Source organism: Ochotona princeps, chromosome 29 (genome assembly GCF_030435755.1).
Source record: "Ochotona princeps isolate mOchPri1 chromosome 29, mOchPri1.hap1, whole genome shotgun sequence".
NCBI classification, from domain to species: domain Eukaryota; kingdom Metazoa; phylum Chordata; class Mammalia; order Lagomorpha; family Ochotonidae; genus Ochotona; species Ochotona princeps.
Genome location: NC_080860.1, coordinates 4,181,503 through 4,205,785, shown reverse-complemented (window position 1 = coordinate 4,205,785; position 24,283 = coordinate 4,181,503). Strand labels below are relative to the sequence as shown.

General features: G+C 54.8%; 1 protein-coding gene across 5 annotated transcripts in view; it reads right to left on the bottom strand.

Annotated features, from left to right (window-relative positions):
• Positions 1–24,283, bottom strand: part of KDM2B (lysine demethylase 2B) — a 112,232-nt gene that overhangs the window by 48,256 nt on the left and 39,693 nt on the right. For 4 of the 5 annotated variants that reach the window (XM_058656440.1, XM_058656441.1, XM_004595316.2 and 1 more), the window contains 5 exons: positions 19,175–19,353; positions 18,825–18,931; positions 9,513–9,606; positions 8,441–8,594; positions 1,582–1,697 (listed from right to left, as the gene is read on the bottom strand). In XM_058656440.1, the coding sequence (XP_058512423.1) occupies positions 1,582–1,697; positions 8,441–8,594; positions 9,513–9,606; positions 18,825–18,931; positions 19,175–19,353 (650 nt within the window). Of the gene's footprint in view, positions 1–1,581; positions 1,698–8,440; positions 8,595–9,512; positions 9,607–12,271; positions 12,694–18,824; positions 18,932–19,174; positions 19,354–24,283 lie in introns of those variants that run through there. The other variant, XM_058656443.1, reaches the window with a different exon arrangement.

Sequence of the window (24,283 nt, the reverse complement as noted above, 5' to 3'; positions counted from 1 at the left end):
CCAAGCGGACAAGGCCCACACAGCTGGGTCTCTGCAGCTTGGGGCATCGGAAGCAATAACCAGCAAGTCACACACACCCCTTAATGGCTCATCCAACAGCCAGGGACAGCTCCAAGCAGCCTTAAGAGCCCCCTGGTCAAGGGTCCCCGGTGCTGGGACTGTTAAAAGGCTGAGATTGGGCCCAGTGCAGTAGCCCAGTGGCTAAAGTCCTCGCCTTGCACATGCCGGAATCCCATATGAGCACCGGTTCTAATCCTGGCTGCTCTATTTACCATCCAGCTCCCTGCTTGTGGCCAGGGAAAAGAGTAGAGAATGGCCTTGGGACCCTGTACCACATGGGAGACCTGGAAGAAGTCCCTGGCTCATGGTGTTCACTTGGGGAATGAACCAGCAGATGGAAGATCTTTCTCTCTGTATCTCCTTCTCTCTAAATCTGACTTTCCAATATAAGTAAATAAATCTTTAAAAAAAGCTTTTGAAGGGTGAAATTGACATGCAGTGGTTGGCCGACACCGATTCACATATATGATTTCACGCGAACCAAGGCCCAAAAAGAAGACCCAGAGGGACAGGGATCCTGGACACTTGGCAGCTGTCTCTGTGAGGTACTGCGTTAGGGCCCAGGCTTTTCTCTGAAGCAAAGTCCACAAAGAAAGGGTGAGGTCTTTCCGTACAAATACCACTCAGTCACAAAACCAATGAACTCCCAAACCATGATGATGTGTGGGGATGCCAGACACAAAGCCCACACTTGCACTAATGGCCAAGATCCAGAACCATCTATAGGGACAGAAAGAGGATTAGTGGCTGTTCAGGGCTGGAGGGACAGGGGCTGCAGACTGGAGAGCGACCTCCTGGGCTTTTTAAAGTGATAAAAATGGTTCTGAAATCAGGGACACGCAAACCCTGAACCATGCACTTTAAATGACACGTTTCAGGGTTAGGGAAAGATACCTAAAACTTTTTTTTAAGCTAGAGAATTAACATTTCAATAGCCACATTAACAAAGATCAAGAAATATGCCCTCTTGGCCCCAAGGCTCCGGCCTCTGGTCTCAGAGTGGGTCCCAGCACAGGAGATGGGGAGGTGAGGAATCTGGGCAGGAGGGCACATGTCCCAGGTCAGAGTCTCAGCCCGGGCACGGGGGCGGGGGAAACCCAATGTGTGAGAAACCAACAGTTACTGAGAGTGCAGATGGGGGACAACACCCACAGACAAACGGGACCCAGGGGCCTGACATGCACAGGCTTTCCAGAGTGGCGGGGGCAAGGAGGGCCACCAGATTGGGGGAGTTTCCAGGAGAACACTAGGCCAGGGCCTGACCTCAGGTCAGGAGACCCCCTTTCCAAGAACTCCAAGCCAAGGCATCAACACTCCCCCAATGCCTGCACACCCTTCTACCAGCTACCACCATGCCCCAGTGCTCTGTCCACACAAACACTTCCTCATTAATAACGGGGTGTTGGCTGCCACCTGCCTGGAGGTGACAGTGGGAGGCTGGAGTGAGGCTAGGGGTGGGAAAAGAAGAATTATCAAGGATTCCAGGAAGGCCCACCCCCTACACCCGCTGCGCCTCCTTACCCGGGTCCTGTCCTCAATTTCGTAGATCCGCAGCTGCATGGGCACGTTAAAGCTGTGCAGGATGTTTCCTCCAAACACCAGGGAGTCTACGGGCGTGTAGACCGCATGGATCCAACCTGGATGGGGTAGGGAGGGTGGACAGAGGATGAGCTGCAGGACCACTAGGGCGGGCTGTGGGTGCTCTCCCCTCCCCCAGGCTGCAGGTGGGGACCTCAGGCACACAGCAGAGGGTGAGGCCAGGAGAGCACCCAGAACCTGGAGTACCAAGTCTCAGGGGCCCGAAGCCAGTGAGGCTAACTCGAGTCAGGGATGGGAAGCTGCAGACCAGCCATGCCCCTGGAGAACTTGAACGTAGGCCTTCCTTCTCAGGACCCCTCTGCTGTGGCCAACCAAGAGGCAAGCAGCTTCTGGTCCCCACATCTGTGTTGGCCAGGGAGCTGGCCACGCCCTCCGAGGCTGCGCAGGCAACAGTAGAGCAAGCACCTGTGACAAAGGAGGGGCCAGACGCTCTCCTCCACCCAGGGCCGCCCTACTGTCCAAACGCTCCCTGACCTCTTTCTAGGTGGCCTTCTTAAACACGCTGCCTGCACTCCACCTCGCCTCTCTTCCGCTGTCCCCTACAGGCCCGCTGGCCGCTGACCTGCCTCTCTCCTGCAGGCCCAGGCTTCTCTCTCCCTAGTCAGCACAGGGATCATGACAAAGGTAGTGAACTGCCACCCCACCCCACCCGTGCCACACCTTGGCTCATGCATTCTCACAAAAAGCAAAGGATACCCCACTGTCAATCCTAATCCACGGGCAAGCACATTGAGCAACAGAAGTGGCCTCATCACCTGGGAAGTCTGTGTCTGCTTGGCAGGTGAAGGCCGGACACAAAGGAAGCTGCCACACTCAACTTCAGGCCGAGAAGCCTTTGCCAAAGTGCTTGAGGCCAAACCTCAGAGCATGGACTTTGCTCTGGTTAGGATTTGGTTTATTTGAAGGGCAAAGTTACACAGGAAGAAATAGAAATCTTCCATAGGCTGGCTCAGTCCCCCCAGATGGCCACAACAGCCACGGCTGGGCCAGGCTGAAGCCAGGAGCCAGGAGCTTCATCAGAGTCTTCCACACGGGTTAGAAGCCTAACGTCGTGGGCCATTCTCAGCTGTTTTCCTGGGCCATAAGCAAGGACTGTACAGGAAGCAGATGAGCCAGCACTTGATGCTGGGGTTGCAGGCAGTGGCTTAACCTACTACACCTCAGTGTCAGCCCTTGGAGTTCATTGACTTTTTTTTTTTTAATTTTGCTTTGTTTTGAATATTGGTACAGACTTCGCCAGTTGAGCATCCCCCCTCCCTACCTGAAAATCCAAAATGCCCCAAAACCTGAATCTTTGACCATGAATGTTCATAAAGTTTCAGATTTCAGAATTAGGGAGACAGCCTGGACCACATCCCAGTGCAGACGGGCCATACTGTAAGTGCTCCGGGGACCTACGAGCGGCTCCTGGCGCCAGAGTGGACGGCACAGAGCCAGCGGTTAGGTAGCTCTATAATCAGCTCCAATTTATGGAGGCTGAGGCTGCTGCTCGGGAGAGGAACACGGCTCAAATAATGAAGTCACAGCTGGCAAGAGGCACCGCTCTGTTTTTAGCTGCTGCCTTGCACTGCGTTTAACGCATAGCAAGACCCCGCCAAGCCCAGGGTGCAGGCCTGGAAGCAAACAGGGAATGTGGAAAGAGAAGCATGGCATGGAGGTCAAAGCAGGCCAGAGACAGGCACAGCAGAAGGCAGGGGGCCAGCTACAGAAAGTGAGAAAAGCAAGGACAGCAGTGACCCGAGCCCCGAAAAAAGACCAGGACTCGGTTCCAGCCAAAGTGCCTGCTTCTGCTAACAGACACACTTCCGAGCCCCAACCCACCTCTGTCTATCATCCTCCCCGAGGAGTGCTGGCTCCAAGTCAGGGGTGGCTACTGCTGCTGGTGCTTGGGGGACAGCGAGAGCAAGCGCATCCCCAATGATGCCCCTTCCGGGACTCTGGCTTGCCCCCGCAGACGTAACTGCTGTGTAGGCTTGGGGTGCCTCCGCAGGGCACCCTGCAGCTACCTGGGCTGCCTTCCTCCCTCCTTCAGCCCTCTGTGCAGAACAGGCAGCTGCACCTTGAAAGGGTCTTGTGCTAACCATGCCCACTCCCCGCACTGACATTTCTGTTTCCACCAGACAGAATTACCTAACCCGCGGCCGTCAGCCTTACTCCTGGAGGGGTGGGGGCCCAGGACCTGCTAGGGGTGCAGGTGCCTGAAGGGTCAGACCCTCTAATCCCCCAGCGCTGGCCATCACAGGACACGCAGCAGTGACAGGTAAGAAGTGAAAGCAAAGCCAATGGTGCCCCCTTTCCCCAGCGGCAACGTGGGTTAAGAACTGGTTAAGAGCAGTCACCCACGGATGGTGGGGGCTCTAGAGGAGGAAGGCGCTCAGGGAAAATGTAGTCTCCAGCCCCATCCCCTCCCCCCCATCCTGACAGGTGGACAGGCAGACAAGCCGGACTTCCATCTGTCGTCCTAATGCGGGAACACAGCAAAACAGAGGAGAGTTGCTGATGCAAATGGAGGGGTGGAGGAGGCAGGGGCTCCCCTCCTTCCGAGCCAGGGCCTTTTGGGCAGCTCCCAGCAGCAGAGCAGCTCCAACTGCCTGCCTGAGCCCTGCTTGCCATGGCTCTACCCTCAGGGAGAGGAAGTCACCGCCTACCTGCATCCCTGGGTCCCAACCATACCCAGCCTCCGGCCGGCGTCTACTTCCAGGAAGTACAGGAGCAGGTGTCCCCAGCTGACAACTGGGCAGGGGAGGCTGGCACCTGCTGCCTCTGCTTCCAGGCCAGAGTCATCGACAGCAGAAGGCAATAAACAGAGGCTATTCAGGCCAGGCGGCCAGGGACAGATGCAGACACGGATGGAAAGCGGCGTGACCCACAAAGCCTCCTGAAGGGGTGGGGTAGGTGTTCTCAGGGACCTCCGCAAGGGCTGCGGAGCACAGTGGGGGTACATGGAGTCCCACCCACAGCCCCAAGGCTCTGCACTGGAAGTCCAGGTGCCACTTCCCTGAACTGCCACCTTTGTGGCTGCTGTAGGGACAATGCCAAAGTCACGAAACTCAGGGGCACCCCACTGCTGATGAATGCTTCTATGCTGGGGCCAGGCCCTGCCTCCCACCCAAGGACCTCATGGCTGGCACCAGGGGCTGAATCTGAACAAAAGCAAACCTGGGCTGCCACAGGCCCAGGGGGACTATTTATGTTTGCTTCACGTTACAAACACAGGGAAACCACATATAACAGTCAGAATCTTCAGAACCGAAGTAGTAACACACCAGGTTTCATTCTCTCACTGGTTCAACCCAACCAGTAACTGCTTTCCATGGCCTCACACCACTGCACCCATTTCACAGATGGCTCCTCTGAGGCCCAGGGAGGTTATACCTTGAAGGAGCTCCTGCTTCCGATTGGCCAGCAACTGAGAAACACCATGGGCCATCAGGACAGGTAAGGCCTTGGATGATCCTTACTACACGAGACACATTCAGGACAGTTCAAGTCCCTGACCCCAGGGCACTTCTCCAGCAGGTGCTCAGGCTGGGCCCCGTCTTCCTGACTGCCATCGGATGGACCTGCACTCAGGAGGGGGCAATATGCTGTGTGTCCATCCGGGCCGCACTGCCCAGCACCTGAGGGGCCCTTGAGGAAGCTTGCATCCCAGAGTCTCATGGCTAAGAACGGGGACCAGGTGCTAGTCTCCTATTCCTGGGGAATTGGTGAGCCAGGCACACTGCTTCTGTCATTTACCAACTGTGGATCTTGGGTCTCACTCAGGTAGTTTCTTCATTAAACAGTAAAAAAGGCGAAGCATGGGAAATGCTTCCATGCTCAGAACTATTAGTTAAACCACACCTGGGCCGAGCTCTCAGTGGGTTAGGCTGCAGGTAGACAACGCTGCCTGGTCCCTCTGGGTGCTGTCTGGGGATGATCTTGGCCCCCAGCTGTAATGACTCCAGGACCATCAGACTGCAACTCAGTCACATCCTAAAACTCCAGGTTCCTCACTTCCTGTCCCTCACACCGGGCCCAGCAGCACAAAACACAATCAAGCCTCCCTCCAAGTTGTCCTACACCTCGGTCCCCTTCCAAGTCTTCCTCCTCCTCCTCTGGGCGGCTCTCCTGGCTGAAGAAGACCCAGAAAACACTGTGGATGCCAGTCCCATCACCTGCAGCCATGGGCAGGAAAGGTCAGCTTGTCCTGTGGGACTCCTGAGAGCTTTCAGCAGGGATGAGAGATGGAGAGACTTGCAGCCAGTACAGGGACCTAGAGTCACCTGTGAGCAGGAAGGCCCAGCTCTGAGGTGGAAAATACCAGAAGAATATTCCCAGCTTCAGGGTCCTTCCTGAACCCCTCCCCGACCCCCAAGGCTTCCTCTCCACCCAAAGCCAGAAGCTGACCACCTCCCAGCTGGGCTGTGGGTCCACGCGGCTAAGAGACAATCCCAGGCCCTCAGAAGGACCTAAATTTTTCATCATGGTTGTGAATGCCAAAGCCCCACCCTGTAGTTTTCACTGTGCTCACAGAGTGATAGACTGAAATAAAAGTGTAGATTTTCATAAAGTCAACCCTGACATTTAAAGGAAACCGAGTATAGGCAGCACGCTATGTCCAGGTATTCCACATTGGTGGATTTTGTCAATCAAGAATCAGAAACATCAGGGTAAGCGGCTGTGTCAGGCTGGGTGTTCGGTGCAGCATTTAGGCCACTGCTTCAGATGCCTCTGGCCCATACTGAGGTGCCAGGGTCATGTCCCGACCACTGCCCACCACACTTTTGGTCTAGCTTCCTGCTGGTACACACAACTTAGGAGGCAGCTCAAGTCTTTGGGCCTTAAGACACCCAGGTGGGGACCCAGATGGAGTTCTGGGCTCCTGGCTTTGGTCTGGCCCAGTCCTGGGTGTCGTGGGCATTTGGGAAACAAACCAAGAGAGCTTGCTTTCTGTCTCTAAAAGAAAATGGAAATAAACAGAAAACTGTATTAACCCCGAACATGTATGAACGTCTTCCCTAACATACCAATGACATCATCATAGGTGTTACAACTGATCCAGTGGTGGATTGTGGATTCCTCGTGCGGGACTAATTACCCATGGATCCCAAATACAACCATTCTCAACTCTTTGGTGTCAAAATAGTCTTAGGGCCACTGCTGTGGTACAGTGGGTAAGGCTGCTATGTGCGAAGCTAGCATCCTCAGTGGGTGCTACCTCGAGTCCTGGTTACTTTGCTTCCAATCCAGCTTTCTGCTAATATGCCTGGGAAGGCAGCAGAAGATAGCTCCAGGAAGAACCTACTGGCCCATGGCTTCAGCCTGGCTCCCAGCCTGGTGCGGTTGGTCAATGGCTAAAACCTTGCCTTGCAACTACCAGGATCCCATTTGGGCGCCAGTTCATGTCCCGGCACCTCCACTTCCCATCCAACTCTCTGCTTGTGGCCTAGGAAAGCAGTGGAGGATGGGCAAGTCTTTGGGACCTTACAGCTAAGTAAGAGACCTGGGAGAAGCTCTGGCCATTGAGGCCATCTGGGGACTGAATCAGAGGATGGAAGATCTCTCTGTCTCTCCTTCTCTCTCTCTGTAATTCTTTCAAGCAAAATAAATAAGTTTTTACTATTTTTTTAATTCACTCAAGGTAACAACTGTTATCAACAGGTACACTGGGCTGGAATTTGACTTTAAGAAAATTATGACTATTGGCCACTTGGCACAATGGCTCAATGGTTAAATTCTCCCCTTGCAAGCGCTGGAATCCCATATGGGCACCGGCTGTCCCAGCTGCTCCACCTCCCATCCAGATTCCTGCCTATAGCTTGGGAAAGCAGTTGAGAACGGCCCAAAACCTTGGGACCTTGCACCCACGTGGGAGACCAGGAAGAAACTCCTGGCTCCTGGCTTTGGGTTGGCGCAGCTCTGGCAGTGGCAGCCACTTGGAGAATGAATGAGTGGATGGAAGATCTTTCCCTCTGTCTCTCCTCCTCTCTGTATATCTAACTTTCCAATAAAAGTAAATAAATCTTTTAAAAATTAAATTGTTGATAAAGAAATAAATCTTCTTTTAAAGATTTATTTTATTTTTATTGGAAATTCAGATATCCAGAGAGGAGACACAGAAAGATCTTCTGTCTGATGATTCACTCCCCAAGTGAGCGCAATGGCCGGTGCTGAGCCGATCCGAAGCTAGGATCCAGGAACTTCTTCCAGGTCTCCCACAGGGGTGCAGGGTCCCAAGGCTTTGGACTGTCCTTGACTGCCTTCCCAGGCCACAAGCAGGGAGCTGGATGGGAAGTGGAGCTGCCGGGATTAGAACCATCGCCCATATGGGATCCCAGTGTGTTCAAGGCGAGGACTTTAGCCTCTAGGCCACACCGCCGGGCCCTAAAGAAAAAAAAAAAGAAGTCTGGCTTCCTGCCCATGTGCATTCTGGGAGGCAGCAGGTGACAGTTCATGACTTGGGTCCCTGTTACCCACAGGAGAGACCCGAGCTCTGGGCTCCTGGCTGCTGCCTGGTCCAGCCTTGGGGGTTACGAGCATTTGGGAAGTAAACCAACAGGTAGAAGATCACTGCCTGTCTCTGTCTCTAAGTCTCTCTGCTTTTAAACAAAATAAATACATCAAACATTTTTCATAAACAACAATCTTGGAGCCAGTGCTGTGATGTAGTGGCACTGCCAACAGCCCCAAGAAACCCTCACTTGGCCTAAAGCCCTGGCGGTAGCCACAGAGCCTGCCCGGGTGCTGTGGGCAGACGGAGTCCAGAGAGAGCTATGCACCCAGCCCCAGCAGGACCTACCGGAAGGGATGAAGAAGGTGTAACCCTGCTTCAGCTCAATTCTCTGGCATCGCTCCACACGGTCTCCCAGGAAGATGTCGCTCTGCTTGCCCGAGAGCACCCACTCCTCATACAGGGCCAAGTTGTGCAGGGTCGGGGGGATCAGCCAGAAGATCTGGGGAGACAAGCGCAGCAGGGGGGTTGCATGTTGAGGCCAGGGCCAGAGACCAGCCTCACCCATTGGGTTAGGGGGGTACAGAAGTGAGCCGGCGTCACACATAGAGCCCCTTCTGAGGCAGCGGTGGCAGGGCAATGCCTCCAGGCACCATTCTGACTGAGATGCCAGGGTGGAACATTCTTGCTCCTGAACCACAGACCTGCTTGGGAGAAGTAGAGAGCAGGGCCTTTTCCAAGCTGTAGGATGAAATGATCCCATAAATCAACCCAGCCTGTGCTCACTTTGGAAAAGTAAGAAAAACATCCGGAATCAAGTGGGCTGACTTCCTCCCAGAACCTCTTCCAACACATTCAGCTAAAACATATGCGTTGGCAGACCCAGACACATGGGGTAGCGGTCAGAGTCGTCTCCAGGAGTGCTCACATCTGCGCAGGGACACCTGTATCCCACCCTCACCCCAACCCCCAGGGAGGGACATGCACACAAAGACATGTCCGAATCCACCCCCTGCTTGCTTTCTCCAAAGGGAGACCTCTATCCCAGGCATGAAATGCTCTTGGGGTCTTGCAGGCAGGCTGTGTGGCCACTGGGCTCTCAAGTTAGAAGGAGCCCGAAAACCAGGAGAAATGAATGGTAGAGGCTCCTGGCAACCAAAGGGGCCTACAGAGTTCAGCACCCTGGCGCTGGCCAAGGCAACGGATAAGCCTATCCCTCTAGGAAGAGGCAGAGAGACGGAGCAGTTGTGGGGAGTCACAGGGGATGGGGTGGCCCTAAATTTGAAACTATTACAGGGCAGGGGCTGGCTGGAGGTGGACGGTGGAGGACAGCAGAAGCAAGAGGTAAGGTGGGGAGAGCCTAACCCACACAGCCAGGGGAGATCAGGAAAGATGAAGACACACGTCCAGCAGAACTCACCTTCCCACCTCGGAAAACATGGTACCAGACGGAAGTGCCACCAAAGTCAATGTGGAAATCAGTGAAACATCCTTTCACACTCATCAGACAGTACCTGCAGCACAAGGGTCAGGGCAAACAGGTCAACACCTGTGTCCCAAGGTTTAGCCAACCCTGCAGAGGCACCCAAATGCAGAGGTACTCTGAAAAAAATGTTCTTTCTTTTATTAACCGAAGCCCCTGCCTACCGCACCAAACACACACACAGACACACGTGTGCGCACCCAGGAGTAAATTACATGCAAACGGGTACTGCAGTCAGAGGATGGGTCTCAAGCAGCAGCTACCTGCCCCCAAAGGCTGTGGGCACCATTTTTGCTTCCAGCCTAGTTTTTGCCCTTGCTCCGCCCCAGCCCTCAGAGGAAGAAGCATCCTTTCTGCTCCTGCACCTGCAGTTCCCTCAAGCTGCCAGCCCCTCTGGCAGAGGTTGGGCGGTCTGCAGTTTGGCCTGCCAACCATCAGTCCTCGTTCATTCGACCACTGGTTCAGCCCTGAGCCACGGGTGGCACTGAGTGGAATGAAGATGGCATAAAGACCCCTGTCCCTAAGGAGGTGCCACTCCAACAGGGCAACAGCACAGAGGCTAATCAGCGTGACGAATGGCAAGTGGCTACCAGGTCAACATCACGGCTAACAGGACAGGAAAGCCAGCGACAAAGGACTCCATGGTGTATGTTCCATGTGCAGAAACTGCCCAGAACAGGCACATCTGTCAAGATGGGGAGGACATGGGCAGATGGCTAAGGTGTACAGGCTGGGGGTGTGAGCAAGTTACTGCTAATGGTAAAGGGCTTCATTCTGGGGTGATGAAGAAATGTTCCCAAAGAGACTGTGTGGTCGTATAACTCCACGAACACCCTGCAAACCCCCAGATTGCACACTTTCAATGGCTGAATGCTAAGTAAATTCACATTTCAATAAAGCTGCTGACAAATTTTAGGAAGGTAAAAAAGATTGAGAAACCCTGAAGCCACCTGGGCAGGTGCAGAGCCCCTGAGAGCCTCACGGGGGATTGGGATGGAAGGCACTTCAGGGAGAGAAAGAGCCCGCCAGTGGGGGTGGCTGTTCTTCCTCTGGGTGTCAGTAGATGTTGGACAGCACGCCCCTCCTGCGGGGACCTGCTGGTCCCAGCTCCCCATCCCAGCCACTGCCTTCTTAAGGATGGGCAGAATGAAGGAGCAAGGGGTCACAGAGCAGATTCCACATCCAGGCCTGGCAAACAAGGTGCCAGAGTCCCCCTCCCTGCCAGGCACCCCTTCCCACAAGAGCCCCCAGGGCACCAGGGAGTGGGCAACCTCCCCACCGCTCATGCCCATGCACCTTGGCACCTCCGTACCCACATACATACGCTTACCCCACTGACCTCTTTTCCCCCGCTGCACTTTGCTTTTCCGAGATTTGAGGGGGGGGGGAAGAAGGAGGAGGAACGGGGCGGGGACGGGTAAGGAGGGGCCAGCAGCAAGCCCGAGAGCAAATAACAGGGACGCTCGCGCAGCGTTGAGCTGGCTGGAAGGTGGGAGGGCTCCAGCGCCCCCCCGCCCGCTGCCTTTTGCACCTCGCGTTCAGGTGGACTCAGCGCTAGGCAGTATGCAGGCGGCGTGCCTGGCGTCCCTCCTCCCGATAGGCTGGAAGGAGCCTTGGCCATGTGTCTGCAGGAGGCTGACAAATCAGAAGGCCTCCCCGTACATCAGAGCCCCGCTGCCTAGCAACCCCATCGGAGGGGTGTAGTTGACAGCACAGGACACAGACTGTCACGAAGCTGGCACCTGGGCTGCTGAAGTCCTGACTCGAAGCTCCACGCCCTCCCTGCCCGCCAGTCCTGCGCTGCCCAGCCTCAGTCAGGCCCCCGCCTGAAGGCCTGAGGGGGAGCCTCTTCTCTCCAGGGAACTGGAAGCAGCATGCGGAAGGAGGGCAGTGTGGGGAGGGAGGAGACCCTGAAGCCCTAACCCCCGCCACCCCGCAGATCACAACGGCATCTTCTCATTAAATAGCACTTCAAAATATTAGTCCTGGTTCACACTCACACACACACCCTTCTCTTCATTGTTGTGGCTTCTTTTCATTCTTTTTTATAACCTAGCCTTGGTTTCCACCCCCTTCCGGGCTTGAGCTGAGCACAGTCGAGGGAAAACAACTTAAGTGCTTCTGGGGTGGAGCCTGGAGGACTAGCCTGTCTGGCTGCAGCCTGATGCCCACCGTGAATGGGCAACAGGAAGGACCAAGCAGGGGGGAGACTCCGGGGCTCCAGAATCAACGGGAAGGCCGCGCAGTCCCACTTCCATCCTATAGCCGCCAACACCAGGCTCCCCAGCACTTGGAAAATCGGGATCCCGGAGGTGCTGCCACTGCATGCAGGGAAAGTTCTCCAAGTTGAGATCCTCTGGGATCTGCCCAGCTGGTCACCCTGCAGATGGCACTGAGGACCCCCCCACCACCACCACCACTGCAGCTCCCCTGCTGGCCCAGGAGCTCCCAGCCCTCTCTCCCCTGAAGAGGCTCCTCTTTCCAGTGTGGTTCATTTTCTGGCAGCAGGGCCTAGGCCGCCCCTCCTACCGGCCCCTCCCACCCCAGGCAGCCTAAGTATTGAGGCCCACCAGGACGGGCTACTACAGGGCGAGCTTTCTCCTGGGCCCTGCAGCCAAAGACCACCCCTGGCTCCGGCAGGCCCTGACCTCGGGGCCTCCTTCCCGCTCACTCTGGCGTGACGCCTTTGCACTGACCTCTACAGCTTCCTCCTCCCAAGCACACCGCAGTCACATGGGCACCCCGGCTCCGTGCCACGGCAGCTAAGCTCTCCCTGCTGCCGGCCGACAGCCGCGCTTCCGTCTCAGCTTCGGAAACCTCCGGCCATGGAACACCGGACCACTGACACCACCACCTCCCAACCCAGCTGGCTTTTGCGTAGGAGGGAACCCTCCAAGTTGGTGGCTGAGAATCAAGAGCCCAGGAGCGAAGCCCTTGGTGGTGGTGGTGGGGAGAGGGGATTCCCGCCCTGCACGGCCCCGACTGGCTGCCAGGAGCGTGGTAGGAGGGGCTTTGCACCTGCAGCACCAACTTTGGGGGGACGCTGCCTCAACTTGGAGAAACTACCCCTCCCTTCCCGGCGGATGGCTGGCGGCAGCGGGGCTGTATGCTGGCACTAGAGGTAGGCAGCAGCGGCGCGCTCCACACTTGCACAAAGAGCCACCCTCCCCCGCTCAGCCCGCCACAAAGGAGCAGGACAGCGCGGGACCGCCCGCCCAGCAGCCCGCAGTTACCCTAGGCGGCGGCATGGTTCCCTGGCGGCCCCTTCGGTGACAGAGGTGGCTCGACGCGCGTCCTCCACGGCGCTGCCAGGCCCCGGCCGAGGACACTGGGGTGGCCCCGCTTTCTGCCTTCCGTTCTCGGGGAGCCGGTTGCAGCCTGCGCTCATCCCAGTGCTGAAACTGAACACCGGCGCGGCGCGGTGGCCGCCAGGGAGGCGGAGGGAGGCCGCGGAAGCGACAAGGAAGCGCCGGGCCAGCGCCAGGGGACGCCACAGTCGCCCACTCTCCTCGGACGCGTGAGGGCACCCGGGCAGCACCCCCCACCCATTGCCACCATCACCACTGCCACCACGCTCGCTCCACCAGTTACGGCCCGAGGACCTTCCCTCCCGAGTTTTGCTGGTGCATTGATGCTGCTCCCCGTTGGGGTGCAACCCAGCAAGGCATATTCCTTAAACAAGCAGCAGCGGGGACTGCTGTGGCAGGGACCAGAGGGCTTAAGGGAGCGGTGGCCTGGAAATCCCAGGAACGCGCCTGGATCCAGAACCCAGAACCAGACAGGCTGCATGATCTTGGGCGACTTCCTGCGCCTCTCTGAGCTGTTCCCTCTCCCCCCCGCGGGGACCCTTGTAAAGGTCAAGGAGGTGACTCAGGTTCAGTTCTGCCTTCTAAGATGCCGTTACTACCCTTACCCCTATCCGGTGGCTTAGTGGCTAGCCATAAACCCCACAGCATAGAACTGCTGTGAGAATGCACTGAGCTAAGTACCCATTAGCCAGACACTAGGGTACTTAGCATGGCAAAGCCAGCCCCAGGACTGTCCATTGTTCAGATAAGGAAGCGGAGGCTCCCAGCTTGCCCTCCCCACCCTGGTCACTAGTGTGGGCTGAGGCAGGACTTACCCAAGTAGCCTGTCCTATGGGTCTTTCAGCCCTTCTCCCCGCCACTGCCACTGCTACCCCCACCAGGGGGGTTGCAGGCAAACCTCAAAGATTTCCGGCTGAAGGAAGGGATCCAGCTCAAATCAGAAGTTCCACCTTCGGGTCACGAGGGCCACCACCCGCCTTCCACTCTGCCATGCCTTGCCCCCCAAATCCACAAGCAGATAGAAGAGGGGGTGGTCACTGAGACTCCGCAGGGGCCCACAGCAGGTTTCTCCCACCTCTGGCCCAAAGTGACCACAGGGCGTCCCAGCAACCCAATTCTGAGGCAATAACTGGTCAGCAAAGGACTACTTCTGCTCTAGAGCAACCCAAGCGCCCTCCTGGTGGGGACAAGCACGCAAGGCAGGTTAAAGGGAGCGAGGGCCCAGGCAGGGTGCTGCTTCCTGGTGTCATTTATGGATGACACCAGCCCTGAGCACGTACATCCCCAGTGGCCTGTCCCCCACAGGAGACCATAAACTCTAGAGCTGCTTGAGTTTCTTATGTGTGTCTGTGTGTTTGCTTATTTTAAAGACACATTAACTCAGGAAGGGGTCCTTTGTCACACTAATAAAATGGGCTGTGGGGCTCTGTGAACTGGGAACAGCCCAGGCCCTCTACAGGAAAGAACTAAAAGTCACAAATACCTGGACTTCTAGAAGGCAAGGCCCATATCCGCATGGATTGTGTGGACGAAGCACCCAACCACACACTGAAAATGCCTGTGAGCGGCCGTGGAGCACCACTGGACCACTCTCCTCTTCCTTCCATGGACTCGGCATCCTCATGGAGAACTAGCCAGGGTCTGCTCATTGACTGCGGCATGGGTCAGGCCAGGACCCGGAGGTGCTAGCTTTGGCCAACTCAGGCTTCCCACATGGAGCTTCTGAGGCCCTGCCAGCCCCTCCTAGAGCACCTCCAATGCTCCATTTCCCACACAGAACCTCTATGACCTGATGAGCTGGTCTCCAACATGAAGACTTTGGCACCTACCTCCAGAACTGCTGAGGGGGGCATGCCAAGCATCTACGACGGCTGGCTCCATGCAAGATGGGCACAAAGCATCCTGGCTTGCTTTCTTTGCTTCTCTTTGGAAGAGGAAGAGACATGGCCAGGCAGCCAGAGGCCCAGGATCTGGTGTGTGACCCATGGCTTTCTGCCTGTTGTCACTTTGCCCACCATATCTATGACAGGGGGATGAGTGTCCCGTGATGCCAACAGCCCCATAAGGACATGAGGGAGGGCGGGTTGAGAAGCAGAATGTGCCAAATGCCAGCGAGGCCAGATGGACAAACATTTTGTCCCATGTGTGGCTCACACCTCACACATCACACTTTGCACAAAAGGGAAGCAGGGCAGGGATGGCAGACACGTCCCCAGCCTCTAAAGAACAAGAAGGGGTCTCCTCTGGGAATGGCCTGCCCAATGCAGTGCCCACCTGCACCCTCTGCGCTGTTGTTACTCCCGCTGACTCTCAAGAAGCATATTGGGGAGCAGGAGACACTCAACTCTCCATTTTCTGGAGCCCAACATATGCGCTAAGGTGGAACCTCCTTTGTGCTGGGCAGTTACCCTCCTTCACCCAGTTGTCAGATTTCGCCTGGCAAATCTCATTTCTGCAAAGCCTGGGAGCTACAGGAGCAAAGGAGGAAGAGGAAGGCAGGACGTCCCCTCATCCCCTTCTATAAAGTTCTACCATCCCTCATGCTGCTCAATGAAAAGGGGCACACTCATCACAGATCTAGGTGGACCCAGCAGCTTTCAGATGCACCCACAAATCCTTGGGTCACTCCTGCTACAGGAAGGGGAGCTCAATCACTGCTCCCCTCAAGTACAGGCTGGACCTCCTACATGACTTTTAATCTGTATACACAGAGTGACCTTCAAAATGAGGCACGGTGGCTTCCCCCTGGGTTTGTCTTCAATCCCTTGCTTGGTCCTGTCCTGGGGACTCAGGAACCCTTACGAAGTAGTCCAAATGGTGGGTGACCGGGGTCTCCTGCCAACCACCTGTGAGTGCAGCACCTGCCCGACACAGGCTCCTACGAGACCCAGACCCACGCCGAGGCTCCAGCCACACACACTGCTGCAGGGCTTCTGATGCGCAGAAGCTGAGACGATGCTCCCCGTTTTAAGCTGCTAAAAGTTTTCTATGAAGCTTAGGATACGCAGCAATAAACAAGTAAATCATAATCAGTATAGCAAATTCTACACGGCCAAAGGGATTATCCAGGGCAGGGCTCAAACCAGTGCCCATATGGATGCCAGCTCTGTAGGAAGAAGCTTTACCTGCTATGCCCTGTAATACATATTTTCCATGAAGGTTTTGAGGCAGATATTTGGCAATAAAATGCAAAAAATCTGTTCATCCCAGTTTCCTCGAAATGTCAATGTCTTGTGTCTCCTATGAACCTGCTGTGACTCCCTAGACTACAATCACCATGCCCTGGCTTGAAAATGCCTAGGCTCCTCCCACCCACTGACCAGAACCAATTCTGGAGCTGGGAGGACGTGGTCGTGTGTCTGCAGCACTTGACCTTCCTCCAGTCATGGAAAAGGTGAGCCGGAATAGGCAGTCTCCACTGTGCAGGCGCCTGCAACATGGGGGCCCTGTGAGATCCAGGAGCAATGTGATTTTCGTTAAATTCACACAAGTATTCTATGGTCCCCGAGGACCTCACTGTGCTCGGATCTTTCCCTTCCAGATAACTGTGAGAGACCTTTTTAGACAAACAAATGGGACGATGTCCGAGGTTTCAGGCAGTGACCTTCCTACTGAGGTTCAAATCCTGGAACGAGTTCTTGTGGCTGCTGACAGGCTTTATAAATCTGTCTGCCACACAACTGAAGCAACGTGCCAGAAACACGTGGTCCGAGGGGGAAAGAAAACCGTACGTGAGCCCTTTTGTTTCCCGGTAAATCAGACAGGATCCTAAGTGTATTAATAGCGCTTACTATTTCAAGGACTCTGAGAGCAAAGATGATACTGAGTATTTCTGTGAAGCAACACAGACATCAACTAATTGAAATCTGTGTCCCCTCCCATATGCTACTGCATAGTCCCAAATATGTCATCCCTGTCCTCTCCCCGCCCCATTGTCACCGTCTCCCTGACCGCGCAGCAGCCTCTGCACAGCCACTCGGCCCCACCCCCTCCAACCCACCAGGCGGCAGCAGAATTTGCAGAACACAAACCTCAGCACATCCCTCTCCACTTCAAATCTCAGGAGAAGAACAGTGAGTCGGGCCCCACAGCCTGTCCCCCTCACCCTGAACCTGCTTTGGCAGAACCCCTCTCCCCCACCTAATGCCTGGCCATCCCAAGTCCTCCACACCCAGTCAGGGAAGCTTTTCCTGGTGTTCCCCACCCAAGAAGCCCTAAGGCCCTTTAGCCCAGGGTGGGAGAACGGATGCCACCCCCAACTGCTAGGGCAACACAAGTCCTCTGGCCTGAGTTCCACAGCCCTACAGGCCTCTTGCCTGGTGGCCTCATCACAAGGCGAGCTCCCATTACGGGGTTGGTATTGTCTTCCCCTGGACTGGAAGCTCCCTTCAGGAACGGAGCCTCATGTGGTTCTGTCTCTCTCTTAAGCTCCCCAGTGCTTGGCACCAGTTAGGCATTCCACGCTTAGCTGCTGAATGAATCTGTCATCAATCGCTCGATGGAGGGAGGGGGCCATGAGCGAACCTCTGCCTGGATCACCTCTGGGTTCCAGGCCCTTCTCCTTTCCCCTGATTCTTCCCCTCTCCCAGCATCTAAACCTCACACCCACTCTCCCTTGTTCCCCACTCCCGGGAAAGGCTACCCCACCAGCCAGAAAGCCCCACCTCCAGGGGGCGTGGCCTTCTGGCGTCCCCATCCCAGGGCTCTGTAGATTGTGCTGGCTTCCAAGCAGAACAGACCCAAATGGACAACACAACCAGCAACCCTCCCTGGCCACCGTGAGCCCACGCTGTCCATGAGATAGCCCAAATCCAGCAGGCGGGGGAGATAGGAAGCTCTGGCTTTGGAGGGCAAGAAACAGGACCGCAAAGTAATCTGAGAGACTGCCTGAAAACAACACTCGGAACGAGAGCCCTGGCTGGCGTGCTGGCCTCCCTGACAAGGCCTGGCACACAGTCACCACTCAATAGGCACTGAATGAGGGCCGAGTGAATGAGAAGTTCACAGCCTCGAAGCTCCTGGGGGCACTGCTGGCAGCGAGTCTCAGCACAGAGGATGCTAATGGACTTGAGGCCGCCAGCGCCAGCTCTTCGAGGAAGCCCAGAGCACCAGGCCTGAAAGCCAGTGTCTCCTTTCCTCTCTGGGGATACACAGAAGGGCTGAGAAGGTGAGAGTCCCGAAGGAGACTTCCTCCTCTTCCTGAAGGGGACATGCATGCAGAGGCTGGCAGGTTCCCCCGCCCAGCTGAACAAAGCTGCAAGCTTCAGCAAGGATGTCTCTGCTACAGCCTGGGCTTCCTTCTTTACCCAGGACCGACCTCCTGCTTGGAGAGTAACACTTAAGCTAGGACTGGCCAGGAGGAGGCCCTTGGCCTTTCACTGAGAGAGGTTGTACCAGAGGTCTCCGGGCTCAGCACCAGGGAGCAGGACAACTCCACAGCCCTTCCTGTCCATTGCCAGAAGCAAAGGATGGTGGGGCAGGTCCTTCTGAAAAGGCCCATTCTCAGAACAAGCAGTCATCACATGGAGGAAAGATGGATGTCTCACACACACGGTGCACGCACACACACACACACACACACACACACACACGTCTCTTGTCCCCTCTTGCCATCCTGCTGGGTGAGGAGGCCCACATCCCATTTCAGTGGAGAATCCTGGCATTCCAGACACCAACCTGCCCACACCAAGCCCCTGTCCTATGGGTGCCAGCTGTGCCCCTGCAGGGCTGTGGCCCAGCTCAGCATTCAGCCCTCTATTTCTGATGAGGATGGCGGCCAGATAGCACTCAGACCAGCAGGGAGGGCCAAGGAGCCCCTCACGGTCTGCGCAGGGCTGTGGCTGCCCTCCCCAAGCCCTCCTCTCCACTCCCCGCCTAGCCAAAGGGCCTCCCCAGGACCACACCCCCTCCAGCCCCCACCACTCTTGGCCAGACACCCTACTTCTTCACTTTGGGGTACTTCATCTCTGCGATGGCATTCGTGGCTTCCGTCTGCTTCTCCTTCAGGTGCTGGGGCCACATGTTGTCCACCCAGTCCACCAGGTCCACCTGAAAGCCAGGCTGCTGTCAGCACTTGCAGGCAAGACATCAACGCCACTCCCCCACAACATGCACCTTCACGCTGGGCAGTCTTCTGGGGGCCTTAAGCTGGGCCCCTAGCCACTCTTGTTGCTTTAGTCTGTAGTGGAACCACAACTCGCCTAGCTTCCCCTCCCACCTCCCCGGGGACAGCACAAGAGGAAGGCAAGGCTAAAGGACAGGTGTCGGGAAGGGCCTGCCCCAAGGGCCTACCACAGTGGGACGCTTGACCAAATGCTCCAACTTGGTGTGGCTGAACTCGAGGCTGATGACGTTGTAGAGCTTGTCGCGCTGGGCCTCGGGGGTCTCGTAGTAGCGCACAAACTGGGACATACTCATCTCTGTGCCTTTCTGGGTGTTCACGTCCATCACGTCCACCAGTCGCCGGCTCCCTGGAGACAGAATCCACATGCAGCTTGTTCAAGGTGGTGCCCATGCCCAGCTATGCCCGTGTGTGCTTCAGCCCTGCTCAGTGTCTGCCTAATGACATGGCCCTGGCAACTGTCCTTACCTGGTCTCTCCAACACCGGGCTGCTTCCCTCCACACAGCTGTCCACTACTACTGCTCGGTAAGACAGGCAAGGGTCATCTTGCCAAAAGGTCCCTGGCTGTACCTCCTACTCACCTACCACACTGCTACCAGGGTGGACTTTCTGAAACCCAAGAACCCCTTAGCACAGCGTTCCAGGCTTCTCTCCTCCAGGACTTTATCGCTGTAGAAAATGAGCTGCTTCACTGTCTCTCTCCCTTGTCTGAGATACCAGCAAAATTATCTGACTTCTCTGAATCTCTAGGTCTTTATTGTGACCTCTGCTCTGACGAGCTGGCGGGGTTCACTCTCAGGACAACTATGGGGAGTATGGACATCCATGAATGAGTCACCCCTTGTTTTCCAGCCCTAGCCACAATCCCTAAGGTCCATACCTCTGGTGTCTACCTTGTTTCTTCCCTGTGTGTTCTAGTGTGCTTTATTTGCCAGGCAGAGTGATGGAAAGCACGGGAGAGACACAGAGACGGCTCTTCCGTCCACTGGTTCACTCCCCAGTTGGCTGCAAGTCAAGGCTGGGCCAGGCCAAAACCAAGAGCCTGGAACTCCACACGTTTCCCAGGTGAGTGGCAGGCCACCAGGACTCGAGCCACTCTCTCTCACTTTCCTAGGTACAGTAGCAGGAAGCTGGTCAGGAAGTGGAACAGTGGGTCTCCACCGGGTGCCCTTATCTAGGATGCTGGAGTTACAGTGGCATCTTCACCCCTCTGCCTCAATGCCGGCCTCCTCCCTACTATTGTGTGAGCACAAGAGGGTCTCCACTGTCTTGCTCACTTCTCCATCCCACTGTCTAAAGCAGACCTAGCACATGTGAAGACTTTCAAAAAGATTACAGAGGGCCTGGTGCAGTTGCCTAGCTGCCAAAGTCCTCACCTTGTATATTTCAGGATCCCATATGGGTATCGATTCGCGTCCCAGCAGCCCCACTTCCCATCCAGCTCCCTGCTTGTGGAATGGGAAAGCAGTCAAGGATGGCCCAAAGCCTTGGGACCCTGTATCCGCAAGGGAGACCCTGAAGAAGTTCCTGGCTCTTGGCTTTGGATCGACTCAGCTCTGGTCATTGTGGCCCTGGGGCATAAACCAGCGAACAGAGGACCTTTCTCTCCGTCTCTCTGTATATATTTCAATATTTATTTTTATTGGAAAGTCAAATTGGAGAGGATTTTAGCCGCTAGGCCATTGCAACCCCCCCTCAAAAAAATTTTTTGTTTAAGAAAATTACAAAAAGTAGAATTAAAAGGTAACTTTATTTTGGTACAAAAAAAATTTTTTTTAATCCCTGTAGTCTTCTCCTAACACGTTTCCCATGAATCATTTGAAGCCCCCTCATTGAGCCTTTGCGGAATAAGTGAGCAATGCACGTGGATGTCTCGCCCAGCACATGCCTTGTGGTCTCACGGGTGAAAGGCAAGTCAACAGAAGACAGAGCTTCCATCCGGTCTCAGCTCCCCCATGAGGAAGGAACAGGGTCCAGACTAGCAGTCGGGGCCTCCTGTACCCGGCCCAGAGCTACCTCTGACCAGCCGACCCTTGAGGAAACGACAGCTTATTCTGGGACTCTGCTCCTCCGTGAAATGGGGGTAACTGTCTCTAGAATTTCAGCCAGGAAGGAAGGAAGAACCCAAGCTAAATCAAGTGTTGGAAAGAGAAGAAAACAGACTGATAAGGTCTGGGTTACTTACCATGAAAGCTGACACCTGCTGTGTGTATCAGTAATAGTAAAATTGAAGACGGCAGTGGGAAACCCACCACCTGGTACAGAAAGATCCTGACTCCCCACTAACTCAGTGACAAACAGGCGTTCCACGGAGATTCAGAAAAACTTCAACAAAAAAAGGGGGGAGACCCAAAACCAAGAAACCCACCTTCACCTGATCCTCCCCTGTAAGTTGCTGGGACCCAAGCACCTGACCATCTTCCTCTGCTTTCCTGAGCGCCTTGGTAGAGAGCTGGATTAAAAGTGAGCAGCTGGGACCCTAACCAAGGCTCATATGAGACGCCCGTGGTCCAGGCAGCAGCTTAATTGGACCTACTGCAAGTCCAAATGCCAGGTCCACATAGAGCATGTCCCTGGCACCCAGCCAGGCCTCAGGGCTTTACAGATTCTCTGGGGCTGCTTCCTGCTACAACGGCAGATGCAACCAAGCCCAAATGGCCCACAGAAAACCAACATACACCCTCTCTGGCTCGTCACAAAGTGTACTCACCCTTGTACCAGACACACTCTCAGTGCACTTGGGTACTGGCAGGTCCCCAGCTACGTGCCCAGCACGTGGCACAGAACCTGCCTGCTAACAGGCGCAGGGTCAATATTTGATGAATAAATAAATACAGTGCCTTCCCCAGAGGAACTGAATAACCTAAGTAACCCTTGAGTGTGTGTGTGTGTAAGAGAGATATCTTGGGGCATTTTCATTGGTTGGGCCCAAAAGGTAATTTTCACCACAACCCTGGGAGGCTGGTAGGACTCTCTGTTTTATGAATGAGAAAACCAAACACCAGCTCCCCAAAGCCTCTCTGTCTCCCAACCCTAACCATAACACTCACTGGATGCGCCAACACAGGTCACCTTGTGACACAGCGTTCTCATCTCAAACGCTGAACATCACAGGCAAGACATTAAACCTCACTCTGCTAACACATCTGTGACAGCAGTGGAAGATGGTTCAAGGACTTGTGCCGCTGCCACTCATGTGGGAGACCCAGATGGAGTTCCAGCTTCCTGGCTTCGGTTTGGCCCAGCCCCAGATGCTGTAGCCATTTAGGGAGTAAATGAGCAGATCTGCTTCTCCTTCTCTCTATAACTGAAGAAAAGCTTGTTTTTAAGAAATCCACTTCTATTATACTCATCTGACATTTACCGAACAGCAGACCTGAGATTGGATGCTAATACAGTCAAATGCCAGAACCTAGTTCTTAACCTACCCCTTGCAATATGGAATCCTGATCATACGCCCCCTCTAAGGCAGAAAAACAGATCCAGCCTTGAGGGCCTGCCTCAACATGAGAACATGAGCACCTGAGCCCCTTCCCAGGTTTTGAGTTGCACCAGGGTGCAGCTCCACCAGGGGGCAGTCCCAGCCCTTGCTGGAAATCCTGCCTATGCTGTGGCCAGTGCTGGCTTTTTGGGCTCTGCTCCAGTTTGTCAGGAGCCCACTTACCAAAGAAACTGCTGCTGCAGCCCTCAAGTCCTGCCCCATCTCTAGCCACTCTCCCACCTCTGGCTTCCTCCCCTCTATAACCTTGCTCAAAGTCAAAGCCAAGAGGGTTTTATGGTCAGGTAAGAAATGGGATAAGGGGCAATGGAACCACTGCCCAGAGGCTCCTGTGTGTCAGCACTGAGAGCCTGCACAAGACAGAATTTAAGCCAAGATATTGTAGTTTCAAATCCCAGCTGTGCCCCAAGCCGTTGCGTATAGCATCTTAGATTCTGGGAATGTGGGTTTCCTCATAACATGAGAGCAAAACCAGTAACTCCACGGGGAACTGTCCTGAGCCTTACTGGATTAATGTTCATCTGCAGACAGGTGGGGTAAGGCAGATGGTGGTAAGCTTAGAGACTTACTCAACTGGACCCAGCAAAATCCTTAGAATCCTATAAACTCAATCAAAATGACCAAGGAGTGTGAAGGCTTTATGGGGAATAATGAAAATATACTAATTAAAAATATTTTTTGATTGATTTGAAAGGTAGGTATACAGAGAGCAAGATCTTTTATTTCTTAATTTTTCTTTTCTTTTTTTTTTTTTGTTTTTAAGATTTATCCATTTTATTACAGCCAGATATACACATAGGAGGAGAGACAGAGAGGAAGATCTTCCGTCCGATGTTTCACTCCCCAAGTGAGCCGCAACGGGCCGATGCGCGCCGATCCGAAGCCGGGAAACTGGAACCTCTTCCGGGTCTCCCACGCGGGTACAGGGTCCCAATGCATTGGGCCGTCCTCAACTGCTTTCTCAGGCCACAAGCAGGGAGCTGGATGGGAAGTGGAGCTGCCGGGATTAGAACCGGCGCCCATATGGGATCCCAGAGCGTTGAAGGCGAGGACTTTAGCCGCTAGGCCACGCCGCCGGGCCCTATTTCTTAATTTTTCTAAAGATTTATTTACCCTCATTAGAAAAGCAGATTTACAAAGATAAGGAAACAAAAAGATCCTCCACCCAAGGGTACACTCTGCAAGAAGCTGCAACAGCCAGTGCTGGGCAGATCCAAAGCCAGGAGCCAGGCGTCTCTTCCAGGGCTTCCACGCAAGTTCAGGGTCCCAAGACTTTGAGATATCCTCTGCTGCATTCCCAATCCACAAGCAGGGAACTGGATGGGAAACGGAGCAGCTGGGATTAGAACCTATGTCCATATGGAATGCCAGTGCTTGCAGGTAGAGAACGATCACACCAGCTCCAAGAACAAGATCTTCCACCCACTGCTTCACTCCCCTAAATGGCCATAATGGCTGGGGCTGGGACTGAGCCAGGACAAAGCCCGAAACTGCAATTAGGTCTCCTGTATGGGTGGCAGGAGCGGAAGCACTTTAGCAGGAAGCTGGATCAGAAGTGAAGCTCAGTCAACAAATGCACTGTTTCTTCTAGAAGAATCTTCCTAATGAAGTCTAGCATCAGGGCCAGTGCTGTTGCAGCATAGTGAATTAAGCCACCACCTATAACGCTAGCATCTCACAGGCGCCCTGTTCATATGAGTCCCCAGGAGCTCCACTTCTGCTCCAGCTTCCTGCTAATGCTCCTGAAAAGGTAGCAGAAGATGCCCAGAGGCTCCTGGT